The sequence below is a fragment of the Lottia gigantea genome (assembly GCF_000327385.1).
Source record: "Lottia gigantea unplaced genomic scaffold LOTGIsca_17, whole genome shotgun sequence".
Classification (NCBI taxonomy): domain Eukaryota; kingdom Metazoa; phylum Mollusca; class Gastropoda; family Lottiidae; genus Lottia; species Lottia gigantea.
Genome location: NW_008708133.1, coordinates 2,446,430 through 2,472,155, shown reverse-complemented (window position 1 = coordinate 2,472,155; position 25,726 = coordinate 2,446,430). Strand labels below are relative to the sequence as shown.

At 33.0% G+C, this 25,726-nt stretch overlaps 1 protein-coding gene across 1 annotated transcript; it reads right to left on the bottom strand.

Annotated features, from left to right (window-relative positions):
• Positions 1 to 3,693: 3,693 nt before the first annotated feature.
• LOTGIDRAFT_231095 (hypothetical protein) lies at positions 3,694 to 16,017 on the bottom strand. The gene is made up of 22 exons (XM_009051719.1): positions 15,671 to 16,017; positions 14,699 to 14,764; positions 13,349 to 13,410; positions 13,017 to 13,119; positions 12,635 to 12,799; positions 12,246 to 12,325; positions 11,935 to 12,026; positions 11,414 to 11,558; positions 11,114 to 11,197; positions 10,819 to 10,879; positions 10,388 to 10,635; positions 9,766 to 9,868; positions 9,372 to 9,448; positions 8,926 to 9,202; positions 8,246 to 8,369; positions 7,863 to 7,937; positions 7,275 to 7,391; positions 6,905 to 7,082; positions 5,670 to 5,773; positions 5,210 to 5,333; positions 4,866 to 4,988; positions 3,694 to 4,594 (listed from the first exon to the last, which is right to left on the bottom strand). The coding sequence occupies exons 9-22, from the start codon at positions 11,180 to 11,182 to the stop codon at positions 4,580 to 4,582; spliced, it is 1,695 nt and encodes a 564-aa protein (XP_009049967.1). The 5' UTR covers positions 11,183 to 11,197; positions 11,414 to 11,558; positions 11,935 to 12,026; positions 12,246 to 12,325; positions 12,635 to 12,799; positions 13,017 to 13,119; positions 13,349 to 13,410; positions 14,699 to 14,764; positions 15,671 to 16,017; the 3' UTR covers positions 3,694 to 4,579.
• Positions 16,018 to 25,726: the final 9,709 nt, after the last annotated feature.

Genomic DNA, 25,726 nt, shown 5'->3' with positions numbered 1-25,726 from the left:
CTAAAATAAGTCTATAGCATAGCTTGATCTAAGCCAAATGATAAGTTTACTTTTTGGTACCGGTACCGCCACTGTAATTTATGTTTTGTGTCCATTTGGACCAAACCGACCTTCAAAATAGTAATCATGATAATCTTATTGTTGTCTGACTTTTTTTAGGTAAATCTGTTATAAATTTAGTTTTAGGGTTGAGTTGGAAAAGCAAGATATTATAATTTTAGCAAAATAAAAAACCTAATAGTAGAGAAATATGTTACTGAAGGTAACAAGGCCAAACAGTAACACTAAAAAACAATCTTGATCAAACTGCTTAATCAAATACTAATTTAGTATGCTTTCGCTCTATTTTTTTTTAAAATTTTTATACAAAATTAACATAGCGAAATAATTGCCAGTTTTGAGGCCCTTGCTCACCCCCACCTTGTACTTAGGACCAATTACGGTGTCTTTGTACATAATCAAAAGGTTTAGATGGTTTTTGGCACCTCAAAGTTAGAAATAAGTTGACCAACTTGAATTACTTTTAAGTAACTTAACTAGCATAAGTAGGCCCTATATATATATATAGGCGTAAGTTTAGTTTAGAAATCTTTTTATTTAGCCTATTATGGGCCTGATTATGAAGGCAAAAATCATAGTTTGTAAAATAGATCATTTGAATCATTGGTAAAAATCATTATGTAATTCATACATAGGATGACCCTCCTTCACAGGTAGGCCTACTAACTACCAGCACTAGGCCCTAACTTGACTAAGTCTAAGTTACGCCCACCATCACAATGTCCACAGACACAGTGCAGTCGTCTTGTCAAGTTGTGTCTGTGCCTGTGCCATGTTCTAAATATTATAGAGTTCCCCAACAATACTGCTATTTTGTCTTGATAAATTCAGTAATATGAGCTTGATTTAGGATAATTTATCAGGTCGCTTGTAGCAAAGATGAAAATTACCTTCCCTACCTGTTCTTAGTTACCTACTGGCAGTCACACCGGTTTAACACTTTTGTTGTGATTTCACTAGTGACGTCTATAAATAACTGACGTCATTGCGGAAAGAAACGAGCATGCCTTTTTACCACCGAACTTCAGCAAACACAGCCAAACACTGTTAAAGTGACAGCGTACAATCTTTTCGAACATATAGCATAAGATAGATATTCATTCTTATATAAGTCGATATGGATGAATTTAACGAATAAATAAGAATTATTAATAAGACTTATGTTAATGCATAGAACAGTATACAATTCTATGGTTAATGTCACCAAAAAATAAATTTTTAAAGTGTAGACTAAACACCGTAATGTGGTCTGCTCACTGCTGAGAGTGAATCTTGTAAAACTGGCTCACAAAGACATTTATTTTAGTGTGATATTGGGCCTCCATATTGTGAAAGCTTACTGTATTCAAAAAACAGTAGTTAAAATATGGGGAAGATGGAGGGAATTAACGGTATAAGAATTATGTTGAGATTCTTTCATTTTTGTTTTAGGCTACAGTGAAAGTCATTTTGATTTTGTCAATAAATCACTAATCAGCATGTCTTTTCTTCACAAACTGGTCTTATAATTCTATTCTATAAGACACATGAAATTTAAAAAAATATGCTATCCTACAACTAAAATCACTTTATTTATATCTCCATTAGTTAATGCTTCAGAGACTTATTGATGAGGCAAGAAAATAATTTCTTCTTAATAATCCATGTACATTTTGTATTTGTTAAATATATTCATTTCTAGCAATTAATTAATTTTATTTAAATCAAGATGAAAATATTTGCACTGGCACAAGATCATCTGGCCAATGTTAATTTCAGAATAAAAATTGCTATTTGGAAAGGCTAGGCCAAGAAGACAGTGTTCTTTAACATACCCATTCCCTACAGTTTAACATATCTAAATCACGTCTGAAAACACATTTTGGCATGTAGTTTGGTAATATAAAAATCAAGTCTGATGAAAATTTGCCTAGATGCCAAATTGTAAGATATGGCTGCTTTCAAATTGTAATCCTCAGCTCGAATTCAACAAGGATATCCCTCAAAAGGACACCCATCAAAAATTTCAATGGAGTTAAATTTGAAATACATAGGCTACTGGAATCACACTTTGGAATGGAAAATGTGATGTGATTTCTGATGCCTTGATTGAAACAGGTGCCAATGTTTGCTTACATAAGGCAATTATGACCAAAGGCCAATGCTATCCAGTATCCTTTTCAAGTCAGTTCAATTTTAGTTAAGCCTATGTCCACGATCCCACATTTTTGTTAGAACTAAGTACATATTGTTATGGTCGTTACCTAGTTAATCTCAGGAGTAGCTGCACATGGCAAAATCATTTTTACAACCCACTGACAGCCACTGTCACTGACTGGTAGATCTAATCATCTTAGATGTATCTCAATGTAAATAGGTACTAATTAGACCCATATTCAGAATAATAAACTCACAAAAAAAATATTTATTAAATTAGCAAAACAATTACAAATCAATCAAACACAGAAAATAGTTTATGTAAATTAATAACACTGTGTATGTGAACTTATTACAGCATGATACATATCACTTGACCTTCACCCTATTTTATAATGTATTTCCAAGTGAAATAAAGAAACCTAGAATCTATGATAAGAAAGTCTGTTATACCTATAAATACCAATATACCAATTAATAATGCTCTTTAAGAGTTTCTTATGTTCTCAGACCAATAGTACTTATTACATTTCACTGTGTTTTAAGTTAAGATTTAAGGACATTCCTTAATCAATTCAATGAACTTACAGTGAGGTGATTGCAGTGGTGTTTTAAAGAAACATTAGGTGAAGGAGGCCACAGAATTGTCAAGTTGTCAAAACCCCCTGGCCAACACTATAGAAACGCTATTGTTTGACTATTCAAGTTTGTAGGCTTTCTTTCACAGAATTACATAAAAGTAACATTGGTACTAGCCTGTAATCTGATAATATTATATACACAGGAAATTTCTAAATCAAACAAAATTGAATATTATATTAATATTACACCCCTTTATTTTCAAACAGATAACTCATGTCAAATTTTGTCATAATTCGTCAGGAATTGTGCCTTCTATGGTGTTTACGAGTTAAAAATTGAATACATTTTCAAGAACAAGGGCAATAGCAATTAAATATTTTTGGATTCTTCTGATTTTCAATAGGGTTCACCTTGGGTGATTGACAGACAGACAGATGGTCATGGGTGACGGCAATATACGCCGTGGGCGTATAAAAATGTGACAACCATTCACAAAACAAGCATAGAAAATAAATATAAAGCAATTAATGTACATTCAGGGACATCAAAAAAAACTTATCTGGATATTATCTATTAACTGGAAATGTGAAAAATTACAGTATCAAAGAACTATCAAATTTGAAGAAATACAACGGTAAATTCAACATTTAACAGAGTCTACTTTCTACAAATGAGATAAAGGCTTCACCACACTAAAATCTTCACAAAACAGTTATAACCTCAAATAACCTTTATATAATGTATGTTTAGGAAGTTTTCATAAGAATTGTCTCTTTGAAAGATGTGTATGTATATGGAATTTTTAAGTTTTAATATATAAAATAAAAAACAAAACTATCAGTAGAAGTTAAAGTCATGGAGTCAGTTATAAGGTTTTAATTGAAAAAGTCCAAAAGGAGTGGGTATAATCTATTTAAAAGAGAAAAACCTGTTGAACAAACATATAGGTCTGGTACTAATTCTCAATATGTAGTAATATTTTATATTAATTCTAATAAGGTTAAACAAGTACATAAATGATATAATACAGAATAATTACAAATTTACTTGTACACAAATAAATCTTCAATTCTTTTAATTCCACCAAAATTATATCAATATAAATACATCTGTCAGTCAATAGTTACATACTTTTATAGGCAATACAGCAAATCTTGTGATATACTTGAAAAAAATCAGTGTGTTCTAATAATTTCCTTATGAAATCTATACAATACTCTTCCACCACAAATGTTAGTTTCAAATCTTTATTTTATTCAAGACAATAGCTTATATTACTCAATGGATCTATAGGAGAGCAAATAATAAGTGATTTGTCTACATCCAATGGTATTGCAAAAAAAAAACATCTTTAACTAGAATCATTGTGAACAAAGATTCATAAAAATTTTAAACACAGACAATGATATAAAAGATAACATTCTAAAAGAATTCCTGAAAAACAATCAAAAGTAGTTGAGAATTAGGGACAAAATGAACTTAAATAAAAGTATGAAACTATTACTACTGCTAGAAAAGCTCAGTATAAACTGAAAAAACAAATGTTATGGCTAAAGCTGTACATACATTCCAAATTTCTGATTCTGATTCCTTAGCAATTCAAAAAGATAATGTCTTTGACTACCACCACTGGCTAAGTGCAGGCTGAACATGAAGCCTTTCTCTAATATACAAATATATAAAGAAATAGAAGGAAACTGTGTATATCACAGACGAAAGATTAGTTGAGTACCAATAATTATATACATCTCACTGTACCAATAATAATATATAGGAATGATCTTGTGGCTTTCTTATCACATCAATTTAACAAATCCTAAAACGAGAATAAAACAATATAGATATGAATTCCACAAAGAAAAGAAAGGGCGACTTGAAATATGAATAAAATAAATAGATAATAAAATTATCATCTATATTTAGTGAAGAGCCACAAGTAAAAATAGAAATGTGATTTAAAAAAAAAGATAGCTTGCCAGGCAAGGTAACATACACCCACTACCAGCTGTCAGAAATGATAACAAAACTTTAGTGGCTTAATAATGAATTTTCATAATGAAATTATAACATTGTTAACATTTACTTACATCATCAGAATCATCATGATAAGATTTAACTGGTGGTATATTGTTGGTCACATTAACATTAGATGATCCAGTAGATCTATAATTATTCTCAAATGGATTACCATTAGATTTTGCTGTATCTTGCTGCAATTCAGATCAATATAAGTCGAATACCAAAATAAATACACAATCGTACTTCACTTCAAATAATAAAGGAACAAAGTTTACATTATGCATATTTGCTTCTTATCAGATGCCAATTATACCCAGAGATTGCACTCGCTGTGAAGAGTAGACTAGATTCTAGGCTCTTTTACATGAAAACACTATTCTATTGTTAGACAATACTTCAAACATAAACAAACCTCTTCATCAGAGTCATCATTATACAATGAAGAATTATTAGTTAATACTCCTTCCAAATTGGCATCAAAATCTTGATTTTCCCCTTGATTCTGGGCTAACAGGGAATATCGATACACAACTTTACTGAAATAAATGTTAAATACCGTTTGATGAAAAACACTATAAGTTACTATAAAATATTTGATAGCCACAAAAAGAATAAAATATGCTTACAATACAAGGCAGTTTTCTCTAAATAATGTAGTTGGATAGCCTGTGCTGTATAGCTACATCAAGTTCCATTTACAGCATTATCTACTACTATCTCTTTTTTTTCATGATATTGTCCCCATGGGCTGAATGTTAGACAGGAACATGTCCTTGTGTATCGGGCATAATTCTGACCCATGTAAAATAAAGAGTTTATTATTATAACCATGTTCATTTACAATATTGGTGAGAAGGTAATTGAATACTTACTGTTTACGTAAAAGATATATTTTATATAAGAAGAAAGATGCTATGGTGACAACTGAAACTAAAACTATAATTACTATCACAGTAACTAGTGTAGAGTGGGTACCCTGTAATATCAAATAAAGTCATACAGTATATTTGTAATCTATACAGTCAAGTAACCTAATATTGTGCTAACCTATGTTTTGTGCATCTCCAGAAATGATTAATAATTTACATGTGCAAACTAACGTGACCTCTGCGTCTGCTAGAATGTAGTCCAACGAATGAAATCACGTGATCAACTAGCAGATTCTGTGTCAGCAGAAATGTTCTATGGAACACAATGTGGGCCATATGCTTATGTTGTTTCAATGACTCTTAGCAATAAATCACACTACGGATCTTATTTTGTCAGTCACTATTTTTTTTAATATCACGGTTCTTTGAAGGAATTGTCATTAGTTATAATGAATTGATATTAAACATTAATACTAAGAAAAGTTAATTATACCACTGATTATCTATACAACGCGTTTCTCTCGACTTACTTATAGATCAAACATTGTACATGAAAATAGGTGACGCATTCTGCCACCGTTGCCGAGTTGGTTGCTCATGAAATATGGGTCAAATAGAAGGATTCATAAAGAAAACCGAAATAAACCAATTTTAATTATTTTGTAGAATATCTGAGGAAGCATCTAAGACAATAAAAAAAAATTTGTTTATTTCAACTATGACGAAATTCGGTGTTGAATCCTTAAATGCACGAAAATAGGTTACACCACTATATATCTAGAATACTATCATAATCTATAAAAGTTTGAATACTATTACAGTCAACACAAAAACTTGTAATAGACTAACATTTAGATAGACTCAAATGTAGTAAGAGTTCTGTTGTTGTGGACAAAAAAAGCTACATGAAGAAACATGCGAAACTCAGACTCAATGCATTTGAGTAATTCAATGAATTTAAATGCGAAATGAACATATTTTTTTCCTCTTTATTTCTATATTTTACTCATTGTTAAAGGGACATTCCGCTTTTTTTATAGATCTAATATTTTTTTAGCTCAAATTTGTGAAAACTATGAACCAAAATCTATCTGAAAGTTTTAACAAAAAAAATCCAGCCGTTAATTTTTTAAAAAAACTTTACCTAAAAGGTAACATAACCTGGATATATATTTCATGCATACTGATAGTTTAAGGAAATTTTTTAAAATCTGTCCATAAGGCTAAATCTGACTTACTGAAATAGCTGTATGTTTAGTAGGCTCTGATTCTTTATTTTGTGAATGTTTATCAACCTTTCCTTCATCTTTCAATACTTCCTCTTTAATTCTTGAATCACATTTTGCTTTCATGTCAACATGTTCATCTTTAGGTTGGAATCCACCAACACAAACATCTCCTGGTATTTTACGATATCTATAAACAGATCTAAGTATAACTTAAAACTGAATGAAAGATTAAAAGTCTTACTATTGTGGTTTGAAACTATCTTCTTCGCAAGAGTTACTTCCTTTATTTATTTAGAGAAGCAATATTTTTAGGATCTTAAGAAATCTACATAAGAAATAGAATAAACTCTAAGGGATGTACATTAAGTAGTTTTCTTACCCATTGGTGATGAGTTTTATAATCTCTCCTTTTTCACAAACATCCAGCTCTCCACTTTTAAAATTAGGGTCTACTAAGCACAGATCACTTCCAGCTGGACGTTTAAAGGCAAATTCACTGGAATAATAGAAATACTAAGTCAGAATTATGTATTATGAGTACCGGTAGTATTTTATAGTTTACATAGTCCAATACTTAAATATTGTGAAAAATTGTGAGTACAAGATAGTACAAGATAGTACCAGGCACTCGCAGTCATTGGTGCTAATCCAGCACTGTATATCAGTAGAAATTAGTCTGATCCCCATGACATTACAATAAAACTGTACACCGAGACAGAAAATACTGCCAAAAGTAGCAGTTGGTAGACTGGACATGAAATTGTACCCTGAATTTTGTCAGATGAACATTGAACAAGTAATGAAGCTTTCATTTATCTATGCAAATTCATTAAAAATCTGATTGAAAATATATTTCATCACATTCACCAGGACCTTTCAACAGAATAATGGAAACATTAGAGACAATGACAATTTAATTCCACTATGTAAAGTAGGCATCTAAAAAAACATCATTTTAGATTCGTACCATTCATAATCTTCTCTTGTACAGCTACACTGTTTACTATTTTCTATTGGTTTATAGTAGTATGTGTTGTGACACCTAATATTTCAATAAAAAATATAATAAAATACAGAAGATATATATGATTGTTGTTAATGTTAAAATAGATCTGTAAAATCATACAGTTGATATTAAATGTATATAATAGGAAGGATTCAATTTGACAAATCATAGCTATCCAATTAGAAATTTGCAGAAATTTTAATTTTTTAATTTTAAGAAAATCTCGAAACTGATTTTTAATCAAATCTAAGTTTAATACGAACTTCAATTTACATATTACAATTTCCCCAAGATTTAAACAAAATTCAAATTGCAAGAGTTCAAAATTGAGTAATTTTACTTACCAAGAATCTGGCTTCAGTTTTTTAAAACTTTGTTTTTTACCCAATAAACAACCTTCTACACCAGAATTTTCTTTTTTACGCAGTGATTCATGAGCTTTCCATTCAACATAATCATCAGAATTACCTTCAAATTTTAATTTATGAAGATTTTTAAATGCAGAAAATTTAGTTCATGTTTCATATTTTTAACATTAACTTATAATAAATTATAGTTAAACAGATTATAAGGGGTTATTAAAATTTGTATGTGTTTGATTATGTCACTAATCGCAAAATATGGTTGTATGACATAAGGCTCTTCCATATTAGTGACATCATCAACCACTTTGTTTTAGTGGAATCCATTCTCATCTAGTTTATTTCAAGCTTCAATTTCTTGCTGTATCCTCTGATTGCACATAATCTATGAAATGGTTATTTGTATCATCAGAGCAGTAGGCTCCTTAAATGACTAGGAAAATGAAAATGAAATGAATAGTTTTATGTCCTACTTTTCTGCACGATGTGGGTTAATGTCAGCCCCTCTTACCTGCATCACTGACAGGGGGAAACCGGGTTGAAAATTGGAAGGAAATAAATGAATAGGAGAAACCTGATTTGAACTTTGACTTCAAAGAAAACAGATAATAATGATGTTCATAGCACAAAAAGTGTCGAGTAAAACATATATCTATACTTACATTCCTTGGCAATAACATCCTTAAAATCAATAACATAAACCGTCCATTTATGTGTTTGCTTATGATATCCCCAAATAGAGCAGGTCATACTCTTTCCTCCTGGCTCTGTTAATAAGCCAGTTAAATTGATATCTTCATCCGTATATTCATACTCATGCCAGCATCGACCTTCATCAGTAGAAAATTTCACTATTTTGGGTGTATTGGTAGATAAAGACACAGCTACTATCAGACCACCAGAGTTAGCTATCTGATATGAATGAGGACCATCTAATACCTATGAAAAGAGCATTTTATTACACACAGTATATATAGTATATATATTCTGGTTTAGAAAGTTTCAAAAAACATGATATTTCTATGAAATGCTCTTTAAAATTTCAATGGAAACATATGGTCCATCAAAAGAACTCTAAAAGTAAATAATTTAAATTCAAAATTCTCACCTTTCTCCATGTATAACCCCCATCACTGGTTAAAAATACATCTGGTAAAGTAGTCTGTAATGCATCTGCAACATGACCTGCAGAAACAATATTACATTAAATCAACCATTTGTCATTTATTATGCACTGGACAATCTGTAAATATGATTATTTAGATGGTATAAATAAAATATTGAATACAATAATAAACATTTCATTAATTGATACTGTATGTTACATGATCACTACCATCAGAGGCAATCCTCATCTTTAAGGCAAAATATTACAGCTCTCTAGATTTGTTAAATCATTCTAATTTTAAGTGAATTTCTCCTTCATGGTTTAACTAACTTGTGACTTTAATACTACTGATTGTATTGTTGTTATAAGAATAAAATACAGTCAATGTACTTACCATGCACTAGTACTAAACCCTTGGCATCAGGAATACTTAATGGTAACTTGGCTTTAATACCACGAGCTACACTATATTTATTGTGTATTTGCAAATAACAACTCTAAAATATAATATTAACTTTATACAATAGACTAAGTGCCTTATTAACAAACTAAATACATCTGTATTTCAATATAGGTAATATTTTCACTTGCAGTCAAGGTGTATGGTTTTTCCTCCTTTGTACAATTCAGTGTAATATCTGCAAGAGTGTAGATCAAGTGATTTAGATTATGATGTGTACATCACCAGACGTTGTGCTCAACTATCTACAAACACTAATATGTGGCAATATAGCACCATGACCTCAATCACAACATTTTCATTCTATCATATATTATACTTGCAGAATTGTACAAAGGAGGAAAAATCATACCCCTTGAATTTATTGTAGCACCTTATGGTGCAACAGTGACATCGTTGGGCATTGGGCAGTGTCTTGACGGACTCATTGCCTGACTTACAAAAAGTATGTATTGAAATGAATGTGACTGTGGTTCACATGAACAATTGTCTGCTTTCAAACAAAACCCTAGCTATATAGCCATCCAAATCTTCAAATATTTTAGGAATTGCTTACATTTGATTTACAAACACTATTTTCAGGAGCTTTTATCTTCTGCCAGGTGGCACCACGATTGAACGTAATCATTGAATGAATAGAATCATCACTGTCTATTTGACTAGCCAGATATACACCACGAATAGATTCTACTTTATAAAAATCTGTGACTCCATGTCCATAATTGGGATATAAATGACGTTCTAATGATTCAGAATAAACCAGTCCTTCTGCAGCTGATGTAAATAATGTTCCATGACCAGTATCTATATATATAAATAAATCAATTGATTTTAATTCAACACACAACTATAGCAACAAAACAAGACATAAAGAAATATAAAACACAAAAAAAAACCACAAAAAAACAAGACAGGTGAAAAAAAAAAAAACCAAGGAGAAATTCCCACTTGTACAGAGGATTTCCTAAAAAGGGTTTCTAAACTTACCTCCAGGATTATCAACATGCAAAAATATCAACTCTTCAGACATATCTAATACTGAATAAAACTGAAAAATTAAATCATAATTATCAAGCAACAGTTGTTGATATAAATCAAGGAAGTAAATTGGAGTTACTTAAAATCGTTGAATCTTTGTGGAAGCTTCATTACTGACCACACCAGTCTATTTTCTCTTTCTCTACTAGGGCTAACCTAATAGTTATACCATTTATTATTTTATATCTTACGTTGCAACAAGAATTTGTGAATTCATGAGAGATAGAATAGAAACAATACTTACTCTGTCACCAGTTAATGTTGGTAAAACAGTTTCAGCCCAGGATGTACCTCCATCAGTAGAGATCTGCATAAACCTTTTAGCATTCTACAATACAAAATCAAATCATGCACTTATACTAAGTTAAAATGATCAACAGGCTTCTCTGTATAATCTTCAGGTTTTTCTAAATTTATTGCTCACTGTAAAGAAAGTTTTAACACATTAAGAATTTCTGACAAGAAAGGGGTCCACAAAGACAATACTTTCTTTTTCTAAATACGACACAAAGGTTGTTAATTAACTAAAACTTTTTACACAAACCTGTTCTGCCTTTTCATCTCTAAAAACAGAGGCATATAAAAATTTCCCTTGATACCAAATGATGCTACTCTTTGTAAAATCTGTGACATAGCAGTACCAGTAGTTTCATGTCGACATAATACATACTCTTTTTGATATTTATTTCCTAACAAAAATAAAATATTAAATATTACTTTGGTCATAATTCACAAAAAAAAAAAATATTCCTAGGAATTTTTGTGAAATGAAATAAAAGAGATATTTACTTTTTACTTCCTACACCTGGGGTGTTAATGAAGACTGACAATGCATGCAATTCTATTTCCAACTGTCAAGGGATCTTTAAAGGTTCAACGTAGCACACAGGACATCAGTTTAGTTTGTCATCCAAGCGACTGCACACTTTTCCATGTCAGGCCAAACCCTGCATCACTGGCAAGTCGAAACTGGATTGAACCCTTGACATTCAGCTTCATTGTGCTACTACACCCCCAGAAATTTTTGTAACTTTGTTAGCAATTCTGATGTGTAAAAAAACATACCTATAAGTGAGTTCATAAAATCTTGTATATTAACAAGTGGTTTACCAATCATACAATATACTGATTTAGGATAACCAGATTCTACACTACCCCTAAATATAGGATAGACAATAAATACAATTTAATTTAACAATTTTAGTTCTTAGATTCAACATTAATTGTAATGTATATGTTACCAAATTAGAGACAGAAAATAGTAAGACTGGAAACTACCCATGGTTTCTTTACAGCATGATTTTGAATGAAAGATTCTTATTGGTCTAAATTCTAAAGCATCACATGAGAAATATATACTAAAAATATATACTAACCACAACGCTGTATCAATATTGCCATGAACCCCTTGTCTAATCTGTGACCAGTCTTTCCAGTTTTCAAGTGTAGCATATAACTAGAAAAATAATAATATATCTTGCAGCAGGAAACACTACAGTAAGCAATCTATGGCATATCTCTCTGACAGCAACAATAACTATAATATTTGACACAATAACAAAATATTTTCACTGTCAAAAAATTGCTCAATGCACGAACTGAAGAAAACAACTGTATTTCATGGATCCAATATTTATGCAGAATTTGTGGTTTTATTTCAAAAAGTTCTAGAGAAGTTCTGAAATTGAGCTCCATCATATGATCAAGAAAATACTATATCTCATTAATGTACGTCCACCCTGTTTGTTAAATTTAAGGAACATACATTGGCCTTGGATGAAACAGTTAATATATAATCTTGATAATCAGGTGAAGAATGAAATATGAGTTGTCCAGGTGAATCTCCTTCAGCAGTTACAGTTCTCTTGACCCAGGTAGCACCACCATCTTCTGTTACATATATAACATTTTTATAAGTCAGTAAATACACCTACAAAAAGATCAATATAACAAGTCAGTAGATTTCTCCTATACCCTTCAACATCACAACCATTTACAATGAGACACTTTCTAGACTTAAATTAAGCTGTTGAGAACCGATTCACTAATCATTAACTATAATTTGAATAATAATCTTTCATTCTTATTTCATTACTGTAACTTAATAAATATCTTTCCTCATAATATAATAATATAAATAAACTAACCTTTTTAGAATTGTGTGGATTTCTTACAACTCCATCTCCCTTTCTAATCACAGCTTTTTCAATATCTTTATTCTGATCCTTCCAGTTTCTGCCAAAATCAGTACTGAAAAGACAAATCCTCAAACTCAAAATACTTATAGCAACATTTTTCAAATTCAAACTTCTTCAAAATTTGCATTGTGTTAAAAACAATTTGGCATCAAAATGATGCTAACTGATGTTATCATACAGTACCATTGACACAAGCTCAATTTAAAATAATAAAATTACTAATATCTAAATTCAATGGGGATTATTCAGGCTTAAATTACATTCTAAAATTCCATACTAACCTTCTCCATAATTGAGCAGAAACCGTCATTCCAGAATCTTCTGTTGTAACAGCCAACAACACCTGATATAAAAAGATATAAATTATAGTTCAAAATATTAAAATTGTAAAAAAAATGGACTAAAATCTCCTTACTATTTCAAGAAAATCTCATTAGTAAATTAACTATTATAATCTTCTTCAATTAAACAGAGAATCTAATAGTAATTTTATAAAATAACTCCAATGTTCCATATGTAGGCCTATTAATGGAAATTTCGAAAAGAACATTTTTGAAAACAATGATGAATTGCCGGGGAATCGAAACCCAAATTGACTAACCCATTGTTCCATTTTGAGTTTCACTATCCAATAATTGCAGTACATTCTTGTAGTGTTGAAACGGTTAATCAGTTGACCGATTTTGGGTAGTATTTCACGGGTAACCGGGTCTGATTTGAGATAATCGGTTAATTTTATAAGAAATAAAAAGCGAGCAATTTTGACAGAAAATTCGTCACTGTATGAGTCCTTAAGCTGTTTTCTTTAGTAAATAAACATCTTTATTGATTGAATAATTCAGATTAATATATCAAGATAGGATATCAATTATCAAAACACCAACGAGTTGCAAGAATTGGGGTCAAGATTATCAAGCCTCTTTTTTGATATAAGTTCTTGATAATCGCGTCATGATGGTCTTAGTTTGTTGACAGTCACCGTGTGCACCGTTATGTTAATTAAGTTAAACAAATAAGCACTGTAGCTCTGTAATCATGATCAGACGTTCGGCAACCACCACGGTCTGTTGAATCTTGTTATTATTTTCATTTAATCGCGGAAATGTAACACAGTGCTTTTTAAGCATGTTCTACCCTGATTCGCAGTAACTTCAATGAGATACACTCATTACACAGACACCACAGCTGGTATAAAAACCTTTGATCTGTTAGAGACTGTAGCAATGAGTGACAATGGCTCCAGTCCGTCTGAACTCTGTCAGGCCCACTCGTAATCTTACATTGAAGCGTACATTGAAGCAGACGCTTCAATGAGTTGTTTGGTATCTGTCGATTTGTAACTTCTTGGGTACTCATTTACACTTACTCTAGTTTAGTAAACAGTGAGTTACCGCCGCAAATGCGGTTATTGTTAACAACAATCTTAATCAGATTTACAAATTACAAATATAAAGTTTCTCATTTTACCAACCACATGCATATATAACACATGATACTATTTTACTCTTCTGGGCAGTATTCCTGATGTCCATTCAAAAACATTGAATCAGTAACCTATTTTTAAATGCAGTAAATTATTTTGAATTCATGTAGATAATGCATTTAAATAAAAAAAAAAAAAACCTACTCACCCCATCATCATCTTTTCCAGCCCAGGCCAAAGCTAAATTCAAGTTACTTTCATTATCAAAGACCCACTGAAACAAATATAATATATATACATATAGTTAAAGATTTTTTATATCCCATCTTCACAATGTCAAGCTATTGCAAACTACAAACCAGCTTTGGGCATTGATGTTAGATTTTCATGGGTGAGGATGACAGCTAGAAGCAGGCTCGTAGCTACAGGGTTGGGTGGACTAATTATGACCATCGTCCAATTCCATTACTGCATCTAAATCTATATCCCTACAGATATATTACTTGCCCTTCAACAATCAATAAAGTCTGGCTAGAAGAGGTAGTATTTTAATTGAATTGTATGAAAGCATTTACACTCTCCACAACATTTTGAGGAAGTATAGCTTACTGCACACATTAAGAGGTTATAAGCAAAGCCCTCAAATCAGTGAGTGTACTATTACATGGCTCACTGCTCGTTGGATAGATTACCAGTCAACTAGTCTACATGTCAACTCGTCTACATGTCAACTCGTCAACATCAACAAAATTTCATTGGTTAACTCGTCAACAAAAGTTAACTTGTATATAATATAATACAATATAATAATTCTGCATGCATTCAGTGTTGATGAACCAGTTAGTCTTTAAGTCAAGAATAATTTATCTAAATAAGTATTGAATGTCAGTTTCAGTTTGACACAAGAATTTGAATATGAAAGAAAATCTTCTAAAAAGGAAATAAATTGACATTTTTTTGAGATAGTACTTTCTTATCCAAAATGCATAAATTAAGACACATAGCAATAGCATACGTTTGCTTTTCTAGGAAATGTACTTTTCTCGACTGTTCTGGAGGATGAGTTGGTTTCAATTTTATTCAATTTACCTATGTAGCCTACAGTTCCAACCTATATTTATATCATCATAGGCCTACTTATGAAACCATAATGAATATCGAAAAACAAAAGTATACTAACCCGGTTTTCAATTTTAGTACCATTTTCATTGGTTTTACTATTGTAAATTTCACTTAAGAATGTCTTTTCTTGTTTGTCACAAACCGGATCACTATCACTGGTGTCACGTCGATGTCTCTCAAGCAGTTTGTTTACATTCATATCTGAAAAGGTGCTTTTATCCAAATCAAGCCCCAGAGATGATATTTCAAAGTTTTCGACATGCCTGAGACACAGGACATTCTTTTCTTGAAAAAGAAAGAAAAGTATAATGGTTAATATAGAACATTTTCTCGGTGATAATTCCCTAAACTCCATTATTTTGCATTATAAAATTGTTAAAGTTCACGTGAGATAACAATTTATAGCGCCGCCTTGTGGTAACAAATCGAAACAAGGGTTACTTCCTCTTGTTAAAGAGAGGCTTTCTCTATATACATCCTACATTTGCATCTGTTTCGGATGTTTGCAGTGTGATATGAGGGATAAAAAGTCAATTTGGCTGCCTTTTCGTGTAGCCGCCGATTCGAGCTGTCAAGTTAGCCTCCTTTTTATAGCCAAAATATTTTTATATTCAAATTTTGAATAATAGTACGGGTAATACTAACTCGCCCAAATGATCAATTAATTATTCCTTAACCAATCACTGCCATGGATACATGATATAAAATGAAAGTAGATCTAAAAATAGTACATTAGTTTTTCCCGATCAAATTACTGCTGATTGAACATAAGTGATAAATATATACATTCTTCAGAAAGTGATTAAACCCACAAAATTAGATCCACTAGTTATTACAATGGATACAGAAACAAAACTTAAAACCAAGGTTTCTTCTGGTTCTTCTTCTGTAGTCTTGATACTGCGTCCTTCTTCTGTGTTTCTTCTTGGCGGTCTATCAAGAACTAAGTCCCCAATGATCGCCACACGTACAGAGGAGCGGGGCTGATGTGTATCCACCCCACCTGAAATAAATACAGTTTTCGATATCTTTTTATTTTATTCCAAATCTTCACTTAAGACAATTTCGGGCTACAATAACGGCCCATCGTACAAAATTCTCAACTTTGATCTAATCGTAGGCCTATATATTACCAAAGGGCATCAGATGAGCTTTCATAAAATATAGGTTAAAACCTGGCACATTCACATTAAAAGGTGACCACCGCACTCTTTTCAAAATATTCACCATTTTCGGGCTAATATACGACCCATCCTAAATTACTGCCCATCGTACAAAACTCTCAACATTGAGTCTTATATATTTCAAAACGAATGAGCTTTCATAAAAGCTAGGTTAAAACCTGGCACATACATATTAAAAGGTAGCCACCTGTCACAATATTGTATATATATATTTTTAAATAAAAGTTAATATTGGTCTTAGTTTTAAGACATGGAAACTGGGGACTACTTTGAGAGACTGGAAGTATGAGACTCTGAATGTATGCACGTGGAGTGAGTGCACGTGCGATGAAAGTAGAAAAGACGTGAGTGTTGAATGATTGTTGACAGTGTTAGTACAGACGGACGGCCGGTGGACTGTTCTTTGGTTAGACTAACTGTAGAGGAGTTATGCATTGGTAATTATATACTTTTATACTGTTGTACTAGTTACATCAGGGAATGTTACCTGTATATTTTTGGATGAATCGCCTGGTATCCAAACAGTGAGTCACTGACTGGAGTGATGCTGTCTAAACTGTAATATGTAATATTTGGTGTGTAATCATTGTATATATGTAGGCCTACTGGGACGGCATTCTGCAGACCTCTAAAGATAATTGTCGTGTAACCTTATACGACCGAACACTTACTTTTTCCACTTAGCATTTGTTCCTGTTTATACGTTACATGTGTGGTACGTTTTTATGTCAATGATTGTAGTCTGTAAAACTTATGTGGTTTTCATCGTATAACGTAATGTATGTATTATGTGTAGTAATCTTAGACTTGAGTGTTTAATTAGTAACGTTTAGTGTTTCAGTGATGTGATAGGTTAAGTCAATTTAGTAACGTGGAGCTGATTAGTGAACTGATTTCTAGAGTTGTGAATTCTTGGAAGATCCTGTCTAAAAGTTGAAAGAGATGATACAACGTCGTATTTACATCGTTACGGGTTAATATTTATTTGTAGAACTAATTGTTGTATAAAATTTATATAATACATCTTTGTTTAATGTCGAGAGCACAAACTGATCCCCGAACCTACTTTGTGACACAACCTCACTCTGAAATATCTAGTTTTTTACTTTTTTAAAATCTTCACTTATAGACATTTTCGGGCTCAAATTACTGCCCATCGTGCAAAATTCTCAATATTGAGACTTAAGTGTTTCAAAGATAGCTTTCCAGGTAAGGTAATATACGCCCACTGGCAGCTTTATTTTGAATAAAATTATTTAGCAGTACAATAACAATCACCAGTATGAAATATTGTCATACCTTCAGTCATACACTTCTTTTGAACTCTTTAGGGCGATACTGAATAATATTGAGTGAGTTATTGCCCTTGCTCTTGAAAACGTATTCAATTTTTAGCTCGTGAAAACTCTAGAAGGCAAACATTCAATCTTCAGCGCGGGACTGATTAATAGAACCAAGTTTTGTCAAAATCAAGCAAGAATTGTGCCTTCAAGAGTGTTTAAAGGGATACTACGTCTTAGGATGAACATAACATTTTATTTTTGCTCAAATTTGGCCAATAACAGTATATATCCATCAATGGACTTACCTGGTGTCCTTACTATACATCAAAATCCCTCTATAATCCGATATATCCACAAAATCAAGTAATTAATTATAAAACGCTTAATACATCCATTAAGCTATTTTCAAATAGTGAGTCTAGGAAATCCGGTGTAATTTTCAAGGGGAAGTAACTCTCAAGTTGGGTTTCCCGCGTCCTTGACATCTACTCTTGAATTGACCTCGAGATTGTCAGACATATTTTGAAGACAGAATAATAATGCCTCATAGGAGATTAAGCGAATCCGCGAAAAAGCAATTCATATAATTTAGAACGAATACTCCACCACTGACACAATTTTCAACGAATATTAATCATTGGCAAAGTTTGTTTCTATAAACCGGAAGATGATTGTTTCCTGTTTTAGCGTTGATTACCCAGACTCTTTTTTTCTCAAACTGAACTGACTTGTCGCTTGCTCACTTTTTTTTTTAAATTTTGATTATAATTTTATTGTCGATTTTTCAAACTTGATAAAGTGTGGGATGTATACTTATTTAACCAATGGTCACTATTAAACACAAATATTAGCCACAGGACGAGTGTATTCTAAGACGTAGTATCCCTTTAAGAGCTAAAAATTGAACGCGTTTTCAAGAACTTGCCAAGTTTCGTCAAAATCCATCAAGAATTGTGCCTTCTAGTGTGGTTACGAGCTAAAAATTGAACGCGTTTTCAAGAACAAGGGCAATAACTCACACTAAATATTTTTCGATTCTTCTGATTTTCAATAGCTTGGGTGATTACGAACACTCATACCAAGTTTTGTCAAAATCCGTCAGGAATTGTGTCTTGTAGTGTTTACGAGCAATTGTGGACGGAAGGACTACGTCAGAATAAAGACATCACTATAGCACAAGCAGATAAAGGTAAAGCCATCGTTGTAATGGACACTACCAACTTCAAATCCTTAGTGAACTACACACTTGAAGACAACACTACATACAAGGAACTTAACAGTAGAAGAAACCCTACCAAAAGATTTCTAACAGGCCTCAAGGCATTATTGACAGAGCTACGGGATAATAAAGAAATCACCTATTATACCTCCAATATAACTCCTTCTATAATATCAACCCCACTCTACCTTATGCAACAGCTACAGTTAAAATCCAGCTAAAACCCGTTTACTTGTATGCTCCAGGGGTTCAGTATTTTACAACGTCTCATCTTACCTATCCAAACTCCTTTCACCTATGGGCACTCTCGCCGAGTCCTTCATCAAAGACTCCGAATGTTGCAACCTTATCAAGGACAACCAACCTATAGGCAAGATAATTAGCTACGATGCTACGATCTTTTCACAAATGTACCAAAAGAATAAGCCATAGATGCCCTCAGCCACACTATCAACCAAAACCTTTTGAATAATACCCAACTAGAAACAGACAGCATCATAATATTAAGATTAATTAAGCTATGTGTTAATACCGGTTACTTCACTTGGGACTCCAAAATGTACCTGCAGATACATGGCCTATCCATGGGCTCTCCTCTATCACCACTCCTAAACGAAGCCTTCATATCAAGATTTGAGATCCTAGCCTTATCTACTACACAAATTAAACCCCTAACGGAAAGTTGACGACGTCTTTGCTTTGGCAGAAAACTCCTTGACCACCTTAACCAACAGCATAAAAGCATCAAATTCACCATAGAAAAAGAAGCAGACCAGGTATTATCATTTCTAGATATCAACATCTCCAGAACGCCAACTAACCTCAACACGTCCGTCTACCGCAAACTGACCAATACCTCCACTCCACTCCACATCATTCCACCCCCACCATACATAAACTGGAACTATTACAGCCTAAAAAAAAGAGCCAGTGAAATTTGCAATCCACAAAACCTACCTTAAGAAATTGAACACATCAAGAAAATATTTACGACCTTCAACAAATACGCAGAAGAAGTCACAGACAACATTATTTCGAAAACACTGAAGTCGAATACCCATACTCAAAGACTAGCAACAACACAGTCCCCTAAAACAAGGATTGGTATACCCTTAATCGGACACCAGAGCTACCAGATAAGCGGATCTCAATACTCAAGTCTACTTCTCGATAGGCACCCCATTCAAAATTTTACCCCAGGCTAATGGTAAAATATCTTCCCGCCCAGCAGACCCTAGCGGAGTTAATATACAAAGTTAACTGCAACTGTAGAGCGGCGTACAAAACCAAAATCAACACCCAAGACATAGGCAGTGCCGTTGCAGAGCACATAGTAAACCACCCCAACCACACTATAGAATGGGACCAAACAAATATTCTTGCTATGGATATCCCCCACAAGTACACGAGAGAGACAAGGGAAGCTATTGAAATCTTTAAACTGAACCGAGATCAAGGAATCTACCTCCTTTGCTATTTGGAAAGATAGAAAAGTCACGTTGTTGCTAACTTTGTATATTAGTCGAAAATTGTATATATTTCAGAATGTTGTGAATTATCCTTTAATATGAATGTACCACGTTTTAACCTAGATTTTATGAAAGCTAATTTAATTCCCTTTTGAAATATGTGAGATTCAATGTTGAAAATTGTTTACGATGGGTCGTTATTTGAGCCCGAAAATGTCTATTTTATTTAGATTATTTGACTGATGTACTATTTTTAGATCTACTTTCATTTTACATTATCTATCCAAGGCAGTGATTGGTTAAGGAATATTTGATCGTTTGGGCGAGTTAGTGTTAGATGGTGATGAGAACATAAGCTCATGAAAGCATTAGTCTAGGTCACAAAGTAAGATTTATGATAAAAGAAGGTGCAAGTTAAAGGTTAAGATATGTAGATATGTGGTAGTATCATTTCTTTAGCTGAAATAGCTGAAAATATAAGAGTCAACTTCTTCTGAATGGTAACGAAGGGTATTATCTGGTTGTCGTGTTGAATATGTAAGCCATTAGGATAATATACAGTTTGTTTTTGCCATGTACTATATCGTAACGATGGCCGTTAAAGTGAGTTCGAAGCGCGTTCTTTGTTTCTCCAATATACCTATGTCGCATTTTTTTTACATGAAATTAGATTAGTATCACTATTTTGAAGCGGCGGCTACTAAAGGGCAGCTAACTTGAGAGCTCGAATCGACGGCTAAGCGAAAAGACGGCCAAATTGTCCTCAGGGGCCCCACTGTGCTACACACTGTGCACATTATCCCTCGACAGTTTGAAATCGAAAAAGAGCAGGCTTATAATACCGCTGCACTGTCCCGATTGCACCCAGCATGGCGTTGCCTGTCTTCATCACATGGTGCAGAAAAGTAAGTCGTAAAACTCCACTCATTTCATTTTTTATGAACGTAGGTCTACACTGTTAGAATTCTAAGTTGCCACAAAATAAAGCGTTGATTCACATCAATCCATGGATAAGCTGTTTCACTCTTTTAGGTGCTACATTATACCTAATAATGAAATTACAAAGGAATTCATCCATATTGCAATTACTTCCCTTTGTGAAATACCCACACACTATAGAAATAAGATCACATAAAACACACCAGAAAATTTCTATGGAACACAAAGTGGACCATATTCTTATGTTATTTCAGTGACTTTTAGCAATAAATCACGCTACGTATCTTATTTTGTCAGTCACCATTTTATTTTAAAATCGTGGTTCTTTGAAGGAATTGTCATTAGTTATAATGAATTGATATTAAAGATAAATACTAAGAGAAGTTAATTATACCACCCGGTATCCATACAACGTGTTTTTATAGACTTATTTATAGATCAAACATTGTACACGAAAATAGGTGACGCATTCTGCCGCCGTTACCGAGTGGGTTGCTCATGAAATATGGGTCAAAGTGAAGGATTAATAAAGAAAATCGAAACAAACCAATTTTTATTATTTTGTAGAATATCTGAGGAAACATCTAAGACATAAAAAATTTTTTTCGTTTTTTTAACTTTGACGAAATTCGGTGTTGAATCCTTATATCCACGAAAATAGGTTACACCACTGTATAGTCAAAAAATGTGCAAAAGAAACACAAGTCTAAATGCAGTAAGTTATTCATTTTCAGCACAATTCTTGTCTTTAGAATTATCTATCACAATAATTTTGACTTTGCTCCAGCCCAGCTTTCGTTGTCGCTATCAGTTTAAGATGAAAACTAGGGCTGCAACGATTCACCGTTGAATCGATGAACCGCGATTCGTTCCTTCTTATCGATGCATTTCGGAAGAAAAAAATAATCGCGATACATCGGCCGAATTCTCATAAATATAATTAACTCCCTTTAATGACTAATAGCACGGAATCCTCGCGTATTTTAGAAATTGTGTCATGTTCAAATGTTAAAAAATTGCTTTTCACGTATTAATTTGTCTTCAGCATTTTTAATTTTTGTTATAAACGATGAAAAGAGAACATATTGATATGCCAAGCGGAAGATAAACGCATGGGATCTGATATAAACTTTTTCTTTTTCCAGCGTAATATGTGTTTGCATAGTCAATTAGTCATAAAATAATTCCACGAAGCTGATTTCAATGGTTTGGTATTTTATTTATTTTTTTGAAGAAATTCGTTAGTCCTTGTGTGTAACAAATGATGAAAATTGAATTTTGGACTTCTAAGTGTGCCAAAATAATTTAAACTGTGTTAAAATGTTATTAATTATCCGTTTTCTTTTTCTTTCCCTTTTAATCAAAGAATCGCGATTTATTATCGCAATAAATCGTATCGTTAAACGAGTATCATTCAGTGTATCGGATCGCCACTTTAGGAATCGTTGCAGTCCTAATGAAAACCAATTTAAGTGTCCAGCTCTATATTCCAAAATTACACAGCAAATTATGAACCAAGAACAACACCGAGCCGTGTTAGTGCACTAAATGCTGATAATGGCACTCAGGTAACATTCTAACCATTCTAACGCATTCCTTCCCGGAATAAATCAGTCATTTTGAAACGTATTTTACTCTTACCAATGTATTCAACGATTAACCATTGGTGGATAGAAATCATACTCCACCTATCGAGATACATGTTCGTTTGCGATTTTCTAATGTCCGGGGTGAACGATATCAATTTCAGTCGTAGATCACCTTGCTCAGGTACCTTCAACAAACTACTTTTCTTTGTGAGTACACCATTAATCATTTTGAACCCACATTCCACCAAATGCTTAGTAGGAAATGGCTACAGCAGATTTCTCCCAGGCAATTATCCCTTCCAATGGTCTTTCATTCCTTCATTGTTGAGGAGTACTGCCCTAACGGGTGTAAAATGGTCAAATGTCTTTTTTTACTGTACGAATGAGCACATTATTACCGCTAAACACTCCAACAAATATGTAAAACTTGCACCGTAGAGAGTGACACGTTACACGTAATTTCAATAATGTGGGAACGCACAGCATATACCACTAGTACCACCAGCCCCAGCTTATTGTCCCATCTTCCAAACAAATACTAGAAGTTTTTACCTTGTCAACTCCAATAATTATGTTACTGGAGTTCACGTAAAAATTACAATCTTAACGCGACAGAACCACAGGACAATACTGCCTATAAGTTTGTGACTCTGGTAAGTAACCCAAGAGTGAGGCTCTTACTCAGGCCAATATGAAACGAGAAGCTTTAACCAGGCTAATGGTTTGCCGAGCTAAGCTAGGAATAAGCTTTAGTGGCCTTATTCTTGAAAACTTATCTTAAGGAGATTTTAGGATTTAAGTGTTCCAGTCTGATTGGTCAAGCACTGACATTTATTTTAAATCTGATGTTGTCTTCCAATCAGATTACTGTATTTCGAAAAACACGGATTCTTATTTTTGGATAATAAGGCCAAAAAAGAAATTTTATATTTATTAAAAAAGGATTTGAATACAATGAAATAAAACATTCCTCGAAAAATCATGAAAATTGATATAATCGGAGATCCCATATAGATTGCATAAAATAATATTTCTGGCATTATCACCCCATTATCACATTTATCTTCAAATTTTACTATTTTCTTGATGCGTATTATCAATAAGAACTATGCTGAGGTAGAAAAATATTAGAGACCCTGGGGCTTGCCATTCTATGAAATTCAATTGTGAGGTAGAGCAATTGGCAATCAAAGGATCACACACTATATTTCTATTATGCTACTGACAGACGTAGCGAATTTCATTCGGTGATACTAAGGCCGAACTATTCGCCGCCGAATTCATTCGGTCGACGCACAGGACACACTAGGCGAAAGTCTGCGTAAAAGTTGGCCTTTGACTCCCATAACATAATTAATTCCTCTTTCTTTTCTGCACTCCACATTGCATTCACGGGGGGTCATCATATTTTTGTCATGTGTCGCTTCGGCGTCTGTAATTGGTTCAATTACAGGAAAGTTTGCGATAGACTTCACCGGAGTGGACACACATGCCGAACGAGTCGATGTCGATGAATGTTCGGGCGAATAATATCAAACACACTTGATGTTGGCGAATGGCTTCGGTCGGCGGTCGGGCGAATGTCGTTGCGACAAACTATGCGAAGTTCACTTGCGATCGACTCGCCCGAACCATTAGGTTAATTGGAAATCGAAAAAGAGAAAGCTAATGTCATTGTCCTTTGTACCCTGAATAACGTTGCCTGTCTTCATTAGCCCACATGGTGCAGAAAAGTAGGACGTCTAAAAAATGCTAAAAAAAATATTTACTGGAAACGTTATGCAAAGACCCTTTACAAAATAAGCCTTGAAGGGAGCCATTATAAAGTCAATCACCGAAACTAGGTCAAACTGTTTAATTAACAATTAGTACTTAGTTTTTAATTAACCCTTTTAAAACAAATTGAGTTTGATCAAGAAGATACATAGATATAAATAGCATACTTTCGAAATATTATAAGGTATAATTTACGAGGTCCCCTTTAAAGACATTAGATAGCAATATTTCACCGGTCAACACAATTATAGACTCATGCCATTTTAGCCCAGAGAAGAAAATAAAACAGCATGAACAGTGAAGACATGCAAAATAACAATGAAGTAGACTCGAACATTTAATTGAAGTATTTAATATTATAAATTTGCACGCACAAACACGAGAAAAAAGGTTGACGTTATGTTATGAGATATGTAACAATAGTAGAAACGACGACCCCTACCAAGTGTATATGACAAATCATAGTCGTTTACCTTTTAGATTTTGCTATAAACGTATAACACCTAGTATATAATATGTATATATATATGTAAGAAATTGGCTACAGTCCAAATTACTTGAAATAGTCAACAAAAACGGTCATAATAAAGGGGCTCACAATCGTTTTATAAATATTACAAAAATGGCTGCGCATTAGTTGTTCCCCAAGAACAAA